Here is a 10,684-nt window from a genome sequence, read left to right on the forward strand (position 1 = left end):
AGACTGAAAATCCGATACGGAGAAGTACGAGATATAGATACAGCCTGTGACAGGAGAGACCGGGGCAAAACGGCGTACATAAGGAAATATCGTGATTTCCAGAAGTTTGAGAGGCTTCGTCTATTCCTTCTGCTCTCAAACGCCAATTCTCGTAATTTTCGAAATAAAAACACAAAATAATTCACGAGGGCTACCTCTCGAAATTGATTTTTATACTGCGCAATTTCACTTGCAAGCATCTTGACTGCTTCTTTCAAAAGGCAGTCGCAAAAAAATTGGAGTTTCTTCAAAATTTCGCAATTTTTTCAACTTTTATATCTCTACAAAATTTATTTTTCTCCATTCAAGCTTTTTTTTTAATCTCTGCAGGCATTCTTTTTTCGAAGAATCTACCGAATTGACAGAATGAAAAAAAAAAAAACGATTTCCGCAATCTTTGGAGTACTCCGTCTTGCCCCGGTCGCTCCTACGTGCAGTATAGACACGTATACGCGTATATTTACGAACGTATATCGATATACTCGGCGGATTTGTAGGAGCGGCACCAACTTGATATAGAGCTGGTACGAGGGAGCTTCGAAAGTAAGCGAGAAAGGGGAATGGAAAAGAAAACGAAGTGGATACCGACGGGACTCATTCGATTCGCAGTCTCTCCAGATTATGCTAACGAGACGATGCCAACGGTGGCCCTAAAGTACAAGCGAAATCGTCCTGCTCGTTTATTTTCCATTGAGGTCTTCGCTTCCATCTTTCAACATTCGAGTTCACCCAACAAAGACACCGTCCCACCCTCTCGCCGACAGCTCCCGCTCCTTCTTTCAACCTCCGCTATCCCCGCACAAGTTTATCTACCTGCGCAAGAAAATGTGTCGAGCTCCGTGTGAAAGAAATGTATACGGTGCTACCCCGGACTTTTATTCGTCACGTATTCTATCACGGATGAAAAAATTGATAAAAATACCTCCCACATTCATTCCAGATAGGTACGAAAGCTGTAAGGAACAGAGGAACAGAGTTCGATGCTCAATTATATACTTTATATCGATACAGTTTTAACAAACTATTGAGCTGAGGAAAAGTTTCAGCCTATTGCGCTCAGGAAGGACTCGATTGGACGGTCTCAAGATTCGCCTCGTAATAATTATCTTCTGTAAAAACGCCAAACGATGCCGAGGTCACTCATTTTTTAATACAGATTTTTGGGGGAAATATATTTTTCAAAGAAATTCGAGATCGAAGGGAGTAACTGAATTTTCTGACTCGAATAAAGTCGAAGATCCATTGGCTCGTTGACGAATCGAGCTGAAATCCTGAGACTTTCGTTCAGCCCAATGTTTCAGTCAAAATTTGGATCATCCGTACATTTTCAAAGCACATATCCAGCACGGGATTCGATAGTCGATGTTGGGCGTCTACCACAAATCCGCAAAATTCGCAGAGCCTTTCCACGATCCTGTCTCAACCGTAACTCGATCCAAAAGCGTTCCTTCGGTGCGCTATCTGCCTCAAGACAGAGAGAATGTATATCGAATCGAAGCTTCTGTGACAATCGTAAACTCGGTTACTTGACGAACACGAGTTCGGTCTACGCCGGATGTTGCGTATTGGATACGGTAACGATCCTCGTGGGAATAGAGCTTTCGCCAAAGTTAGTATCCCTGCAGGGTATCCGTAAAAAAAATCGTTTTTAGCCAGCATTTTTTTTCTACAATGCCCCCACGAATTATGAAAAAAAAAGCTCAGTGCAATAAAAAGTTGAAACCACCTGCTTTATGCGCGGAGTAACCGCCTCGCGACCAAAATGAAGCCTCGAGGAGAGTTTTTCTTTGGAAACGTTGCTCGCAGATTTTGACTCGCTCTTCATTTCCGCGGGTATATCGACTTCTGGTGGTCGGACACGTTGCGGCAGGCTTCCCGGTGAAAAAGACTCGATCTTCGGAGCAAGTGTGTCTTAGCATCTCTTGACTTCTATCCGGTACACTCTCTTCGCTTCACTCGGTCGCCCTCATCGGTATACGGCTTGTGCTTTGCTCCTTTTAAGCCAAAATCAATAGGGATCTGTGCGCCGATCTGATAAGTACCAAGAGAGGTAGCCTCCGTTCTCACTCCCATTTCCGGAGAAAGGAATGAAAGAATGGCCCGGAAGAACGAGGGATAGAAAAAGCGAGACTGCGTGATCGAAATAAAGACGGAATAAGGAATATAGGAAAAGAAAAAAGACGGAGACCCGAGAGCGAGGGAGAAGGAGAGAGGAAGAGAGAAAAGGATGGAATGGGAGAAGAATCTCCGGTCGAAATTTTGTCTGCTTCTTATCCAGAACCGAGAATTCGAAACACCTTGGCGGTTTGCAATTCGTGGAAGGAGAGTCTCTATACAGTCTTCGCTCCGGTTCTGCTTTCGACACAATTTCTCCATCCCTTATACCGGCTTCTCAGAGCCCTCTTTTCTTCTCCCTCCCTCCCTCCGTGGCACTTCCGTTCTGTCTCGTTCGTTCGCCACTGTGGCAAAAGATAAAGAAAAGATCTTGCATCCGGCAGGCATTAGAATAGTTTTCTAGGATCGTACTCGGAATATAAGCGAAGAGAATGAGGCGAACGATAAAAGTGATGTTGGAGTCAGGAGGACGTAAATTCGGCTGGCTTTGGTTCGTCTCTTCTGCCGTGCTTGGTAAACGTTCCAATCTCCGGGGAATTTCTGGAACTCGCTTTCAGAAAGCCCTTATCCGTCGAGCTATCCAGCTTTTTGCCTCTTCCACCTCCGCCATTTTAAATCCCCCCGTGACATTTAACTCGGCACTTTTCCGAAAGTATGTAAGCCTGTTTCCGTAGCTCCGCGTTGCGCGCCCAGCAGTTATTACGCATCGGTGGAATCTTCTTACAAAGTTGCCAAAACCATTTTCATAAACACACCAGCGACTGCGAGTGTGTGCGTTGCCTCACGTCGCCGCATCAGCCTTCAATCTCGATCGCGCTGATCGAAGTTCAGCCCGGAAGATTGGATCGCCTCTGCATTTCTGACGTTTGCTTTCTCCCTCTCCGAGATACTTGCGCATGCCACGAGTTTACAGGTGGTGACAAACGTAGCGAATTATGGAGACACTAATTTCGTGGCGCAGCCCTCGGTTGACCCTGCGGATCGTTCCCGTCTTATGGGGCTACCCCCGCGCGCTTCAAACTCCTCCTTCCCTCGGCGTCAGTACAGAAGTACAGCCCGGAGCTACGTTGAATATACGAAGCGAACGGGGATCAAAGCTGTACATCCACTCGTCGTATACAATCCTGTGACCACTTCCGGCTAGTTGAATTGAACTGGTAACTCATCCTCGCGGCGGCGTAGCCCTCGTATATGTATATGCCATTGGTCTGCATACGTTTGTGCAACTGCGCTCGCCTCGTATCCTCTAAAGGATTGCACAGGCTAGCATGGAATAATCGATAAACCGCGCTCTGTGTGATCTTCGAGGGATTTCAAATAAACACCTTTAATTGCTTGCGTCATTCTGGCAAACGATCTTCCCCCTGGTCATGCTCTTTGGACATTGGATGACGAGTTTTTGTATATTTCGTCTGACCACATACGGAGCGATCCCCTTTCTGGTGTGTATTCAGCTTTTACAGAGGATCGCGTGCCCAAATCGATGATCTTTTGACCGACTGAGCGGAGAATACGAAGAATTAACATGGGAGGATTAGCTCCGAGAAAACTTGCTGGTTGATAATCGTGCGAGAATATAGTTACTACATCGAAAAGTGACGAGGAAATGATTAAAATGCGATAAATTTACGATTGATGAGACGATTGGAATTCGAGTCTCGTTCCCTCGCTTTCTCTCCCTTTTCACTGGCGCAGGCTCGCACACGCAGCGCCCCGATAAACTCGGTACGATGATTTTTTTAAGCCCGCACAGATACACGAATAGCGTAATAGTACCGAAAGGGGAATAAAATTTTATTTCAAAGCCCTTGACACGATCGGGCGAGAGCGGGTGGAATACTTCCTCGGAAGGAGCAGCAAAGCGGGGGCGAGGAAAAGAGAGAAAGAAAAAACGGCTCGTAAATATTTCTGTTACCGGTACGAAGTCAGATGCGATATAAGGTGGATGAAACCTGCCAAATTAGAATTCCTCGCGTGCCTTTGGCCGAAGCTATAAAATCCCGCATGAAAACGACGTTTCGAGTACGGCTAGGTGGCCTCACGGTGAGGATCCCCGTTCTCAGCATTGACGGCCGTCCCCAGGATTACGATTGCCACGAGGAGTCAAGAATTTTTCCATTTATCGCCTCTTCTTGGATGAACGCGTACAAGAATTTTCGATACGAGAAGAATATGGGTGTTCCCTCTTTCTCCTCGCTGTAAGCCCCTTTTTTCATCCTCCGCGCCCCACGCCCCCCTCCCCCGCTTCTTCCCCTTCCCTTGTACCAGCTCGTGCATCTGTTCTCTTCTTTCTCCCGCGAGAAAGCTCTCATCCACACCGTTGAATATCTAATCGACCGTTGCTCGTTCGTGCATAGACGCGAATATCGTTACTACGCGAGTCCGCGCTCTTTCGTACTTACCAGAGTGTACCACCCATTCGGATTTTCCTCCGAGAACTGGCCTTGCTCGCCCGACACCCTCGTTCCTGAGATATCGCCTTTATGCCCAGAGTTTAATAACTTTTGAGATATCATAAATGGCCACTTTCAACCGCTCCGAGAGAAAGGAAGAGAGCGCACTTCGCATCGATATTTAAAATATAAAAAAGCCTAACCAAGGAATTGGGATAAAGATATATTCTGTCCAGCGAACCGCCAATGAAATACCGTAGGACAGGTCTTGGCGCTATACGCGCGGATTTCGCGGTCACCGATTATTTCATAGGCAAATCCGGGCGAATTTCATTAGCGGGGCCCGCGTTGGAGAGAACAATAATTCTAAACACTGTGCATGTGTCGCAATGACTATAGAATAATGTACTACGATTACTGTTATGACTGACATTAAGGTGGTTCATGCACGAAACGATTTTCTTAAGAAAGTCTTGAAATTTACACAGAGTTTAAATGGCTAGTCGACTGACACGATTATCAAATCTTGAGGAGTTCGTCTTATTGGTTATTTAGATAAACGTGTTTAAGAATCGTTCATCTTTCCACATAACGAATGAGAACGCTTCTTACGAAGTTTATGAAAAACTACACAATAACAATGAAGGATATAATGAAGGTCTGGGAAAAAATTCGAGACGATTGTCTTACTGGTGATGAAGATGTATATTGCGTTAAAGATTGAAAGAAATTGGTAACGAGCACTCGTAACTTCACATTCGCTTATTTCGGCATTTTGTTTCTTCTTGACTGGAGCCATTTCTGCCACAGTATTCTGTCTTTTTGTTAATACTTTTTTCTTTATCCATTTCTCTTTGTGGTTTCTCTTTGCCCTCTTTAAGGAGTTTCGGTACAGGCGATACAATGTTGCCATGCTAACCCATGCTAAAAAAATTAAAAAATTCAAAAAGTTCAGAATTTTATAAAATTTGGTGAACATTTGGTGCCAAATTTGACTATACAAATTTTTTAAGATTTTTCTTCTACACAGTTATCGAGTAATTGATCACTAAAGTTCACGTGTATAAGCATAGCGTTTCCATATATATAGGTATACATTCCGGGCATAAGAAATCTGCTTTAATGCGTAATCACTCGATAACTAAGTAGAAAAAAATTTTGAAAAAATTTGTGTTTTCGCACTTGATGTTGAAGAACATTATCACCAAATTTCATCAATTTCTTAACATTTAGACTTTTGTACCGAAACTCCTTAAAGCGATTTTTTACATAAAAAACTGCAGTATTTTGGAAATTTTGGGTTCTGTCAGCGATGGATCCCCGTTCAATCAATGGCTTGTAATTTCATTCGCCAAAAATAAAGCTGGAAAAATTTATTTACAATTTTGAGTGAATAACTCTGACATTAATTTAGAGTGATAATAGCTTTAATTAGGAAGCAAAAATCGAGCCAATATGGAAACCCGTAAAATACGATCCTACGGGCTCTACCTTGAATGTAAATTTGTGTTTTGCTGCAGGTCAAATAACTACAGAAGTTCAGCCCGAATTCCCTTACCCGTTGGAGAACCACACGGTAATACAAGGCCGCGAGGTCGCGTTCACATGCACCGTGAATCATCTTCAATCCTACAAGGTTCGTCATTAACGCGATAAAACAAACATTCCATAATTTGGACTGTGCGCAAGCCTGTTCTAAAAAAAACACGCTTCATCCGCTCTCCCGTTATCCCATTTTAAAACAAGAAAAAATAAAATTGTGCAAACTTGCGGTTATTCAGGTTGCCTGGATAAAGGCCGATACCAGGGCCATTCTCGCGATCCATACGCACATGGTCGCCCACAATCCGAGACTATCGGTTACCCACAACGGCCACAATACATGGATGTTGCACGTATCGAACGTACAAAAAAACGACTCTGGCACGTACATGTGTCAGGTGAACACCGATCCGATGTTGAGTCAGGTAAGAAAGTATACAAAAATCATCTCTCAATTGCAAACCGACTCGCTCGAATCTCCATTTCGTGAATTTGTCTTTTCTTTATGAAAAACAAATCGCTCTTTTCGCTCTTTTCAATGGTACCATTTAAAGTTGTTTAAAACCCTTTTTTCTAGGAGGTTTTTGCAAAATAAAGCAAAAAAGTAGCCATTTTGAGGTCCGTTTTTTTTTTCAAATCCACGATTCGAAAGCCTCGTGTATTATTTTCCAATGACAAAGCGCGTGTCCTCGACGTTTGTACTTTCCAAGTATGTGCTTCGTTTTTTCTTCTCCAGGCTTGCCATTGCAAATGGACGGTAAAATTGCTGAAATAAAATGTTTAAGGAGGGTGGATCACGAAATCAAAATAATCAGAATTTGATCAAATTTGGTGATAACAATCTTTGGCATCAAGCACACAAACACAATTTTTTTTTTCAAATTTTCTCACCACATGGTTATCGAATAATTTTGAGCGTTGAATCAAAGTTCTCACGCACGGGATGCATAACTGCGTACATGTAAACTCCATGCTTATACACGTGAACTTTAGTATTCGATTACTCGAGAGCTATGTGGTAGAAAAATCTAAAAAAATTGATACATATCAATACATACTTTGGAATTCTTAACATTTTTAATTGCATGGCAACATTGTATCGTCGCGATCCACCCTCCTTAAGAAAACATGGACGAGAATTGAGTCGGAGAGAGCGGGCTTTTCACCGCTATCCAGACTCGAGTGCCAATCACCGCCAATCATTTTGTTCCCACACATTCGATTTGTCGGTATCAGGCGGTTCGTTTGATCCGCCAGCCGCCATAAAGCAGCCCGACTGTTATACGGAATCCGAGAATTATAACTACGTACTCGTCGCGACCACAAATACCGAGCTTATCGCTGCCATTGCTCGATGACCTTCATCAGTAAGGAGTACTCTCAAAGAGTATTTTCCTAGCTGGCTGACCGGGCTAATCCCACTCTCGTTCGTAATATACTATTTCTGGAGGAAAAGAAACAAAAAAAGCATAAGAGGAGCGGAGGGTAGGAACAAATCCGTTCAATCATGGCGGATCAGTCGGTATATCTTTATCCCACTTGATTGCGCGATACACCGGATTGTAGCCTCGCCCTGCCCTTGGCTATTATGTCCATATATATTCACATGTTACGCGAGAACGTACACTCTTCCACGTGACCGTATGAACAGTATTATTTACGTTGATACACTCGAGCTTTGCGACCACCCCCATTCGCGTTACGTTCAACGCATTCCTCAACGCTCCGGGCCAGTCACATTCGCACGAGAATACACAAACGCAGACGAATGCACGTTTTCACGTGGACGGATCAGTTACTTCCGGTGAATCGTCCGGGGGGTTTATAGTCATCTGGGTTTATCTAACGTAACCCCGAGAACTCGGCTCCAACTTGATGCCGCAGCAGCTATTTTGCACCGACCAAACCCTTTCGCCGTCCCGTTTTATCGTGTTTTTTTTTTTTTTGGTTTTATGTTCTCTTAACTTCACCTGACTTCGTTCGGCGATGAATTCATTGAGCGATCGAATTCCGATGATCGCGATGTCATTGGTTTTTCTGGCTCACTTTCGATCTTTCGATTTTTCCACCTCAAATTTGCAATTGAAGTCTTAAATTGGGATTCTTGGTCGCGTAGCGACGAGCGAAAGTATCGAGGGTACATAACTTTTGATTCGGGGTTTAAGATGGGCACGATGAAAGTGGTAGTCCCACCGGACATAATGGACGACGAATCCTCGGACGGCTTGGTCACTCGAGAGGGTGGAAATATCACCCTTCGTTGCATCGCGACTGGCGTGCCAAATCCAACGGTCACCTGGAGACGGGAGGACGGTCGAAACATCGTGATACGCGAGGATGGACAAAAACAATGTAAGGATCTGTGCATGCATATAGAATGTAGATAAAAACCATGAAAGTTTGGCCTACTCACCATAAAGGATGGAATTTCAACTTATTATTATATTCATGGAATGTATCGAAGATTCTCCGCACATCGGACTCCATAATGTTGCCGTTGTTCGGTGAAAATATTTACAAAGTTTAGCTCCATTGCCGGCGTGCAGCGCACACGGAAAAAACTTTACGCGCCCTCGGCTTTACTATTTTCTTTTGAATATTTTCGTTATATCCCGCGAGCAGTTTGGCCAGAGAATTCTTTCCCCTCTTTTGTTCAACGAGCACACGATCCTACCTAACCGGCCGAGTTCCAAAAGCGCTAAGAGCCAGAGTCGAGAATAAAATGAGTGTTTTTATTCTCGCGCTCGGCTTATTGGCACCATCCCTGCCGGATACGGCTTCGAAGTAACGCGGCAAATACTGCTTGATAAAAGTATCGAGAAAGCTCTCAAATAAGATCGGGAGAGAGGGCGAGCCCTTGAAATTACCTCGCGTCTCAACGCCTTCGATTCGTTCCCCGAGCAATTTCGCTCCGGCATACGGACCTTGAATTTACTGCCACTTACCGTTTTACCTACTATCACGAAAGGACTCGCGAGATAAACTTCTGCCTCCTCCCTCCTACGAGGATTTATGCCCCCGACATCAGGCGTACCGCCGCTGACCACGTACTTTTCCTCCGAATTTGCTCATCCCATATGCCAGGACACACTCTTTCGAAACTCGTTGCACCACGAGGAGTCGAATCGAAACAAATTTCCCTCCCCATTTTTCTCACTTACCAAGCCTCTCTGAAATATTCGTTTTTTTTACGTACCCGCGACCCGCTCCCTGCCAATTTCCCGATCCATCGTATCGCCTTCGAGGCTTCGGCCCAATCTTCCCCAAACTGCCGAGACTGTTCTGCATTTTCATCGAGCATCCAACTGACCTCTAAAATGGAATTCCACTCTGTTGACAGCGCGCAAAACATTGGATGGTGAAACGCTGAATTTGACAGGAGTCCTCAGACACGAAATGGGCTCGTACTTGTGCATTGCGAGCAACGGCATTCCTCCAACGGTCAGCAAACGCTATTCCGTTCAAGTCCACTGTAAGTAAAATCCAACGCAGCGTATCAATTTTCAGGATTACTCCGTTCACTCGTAGAGACTGAAATTCGTCGAAAAGATTGGCGCGAACATGGCCATCCGTTTTATTTCCTCCCGCGCGCAGACGAAACGTCCTGTGAAATAGAGAACGCACTCGGTACACATAATTTTGGGATTGCATAGTTGACAAACCACTCCAATTAGCGAGTAAAGTATCGTGCGCGTTGTGTACTGCAACGTTAATGTATTCGTGGGCTAGGAGATAAATTATTACGTGGATATATGGAAGCAAGTTTCTGCTCGCACTAATAATATGTACAGCTCGCAATAACTATGCAGCAATCAATTATTCATACCATACAATGCAAATTGATGTACCTGCTCCGGTCTCCCTCTCTTCTTCTTCTTCTCCTTCTTCCTCTGCAAGAGACACAACTCCAACTGCGAATAATGTTGCAGGAGAATCGCGACGAACTCATAAATTGCTGGAATCTCGAAATTTCAATTGAAACTTCATTGGACGAAGGTCATTCGGAAATTTGATGAAACATCAAAATCCCCGGAGAGAATAATTTTCAATTTTTCCAATCGAATACAAAGTTCGCCCAACGATTGTTCCAATAGCGGATTGGTGCGAAATATCCAAATTTCTGTCAACCTTCGTTCCCAGTGACGTTGAACGTTAGTCGCGCTGTTTTCTGCTTTTAGTTCAACCGCTTATCAAAGTGACGAACCAACTGGTCGCGGCGCCAATAAACAGCGACGTCGTTCTCCAATGCTACGTCGAGGCGTCACCGCGCTCGATGAATACGTGGCTGAGAGACAAAGGTGAGAAGACTCGAAAGCGCGATTCGGAGGCGTGCGAGAGTGTTTGGTGGGGCGGGTTTGGAGAGAGCTCGAGGATGAGAATACGAATGTGATGAGACGATTTTGGGTTGTTACAGGCGACAGATTATTGCCGAGTGATAAATACACCATGACGGAATTCTCTCTGAGCGAGTACTCGTGGCAAATGAATCTGACGATTCACAATCTCGAGAGGGTCGACTTCGGGGGCTACGCTTGCTCGGCCGTAAATGCCCTCGGGAACGCCGAAAACGTAGTTCGTTTGCAAGGTAAGGATGC

General features: G+C 44.5%; 1 protein-coding gene across 2 annotated transcripts in view; it reads left to right on the forward strand.

Moving 5' to 3' along the window:
- LOC122412075 (lachesin-like) overlaps positions 1 to 10,684 on the forward strand; it is an 85,106-nt gene that overhangs the window by 70,101 nt on the left and 4,321 nt on the right. For both annotated transcript variants that reach the window (XM_043421352.1, XM_043421353.1), the window contains exons 4-9: positions 6,068 to 6,183; positions 6,329 to 6,514; positions 8,255 to 8,441; positions 9,430 to 9,561; positions 10,268 to 10,387; positions 10,504 to 10,674. In XM_043421352.1, the coding sequence (XP_043277287.1) occupies positions 6,068 to 6,183; positions 6,329 to 6,514; positions 8,255 to 8,441; positions 9,430 to 9,561; positions 10,268 to 10,387; positions 10,504 to 10,674 (912 nt within the window). The remainder of the gene's footprint in view (positions 1 to 6,067; positions 6,184 to 6,328; positions 6,515 to 8,254; positions 8,442 to 9,429; positions 9,562 to 10,267; positions 10,388 to 10,503; positions 10,675 to 10,684) is intronic.

The sequence above is a fragment of the Venturia canescens genome, chromosome 6 (assembly GCF_019457755.1).
Source record: "Venturia canescens isolate UGA chromosome 6, ASM1945775v1, whole genome shotgun sequence".
NCBI classification, from domain to species: Eukaryota; Metazoa; Arthropoda; class Insecta; order Hymenoptera; family Ichneumonidae; genus Venturia; species Venturia canescens.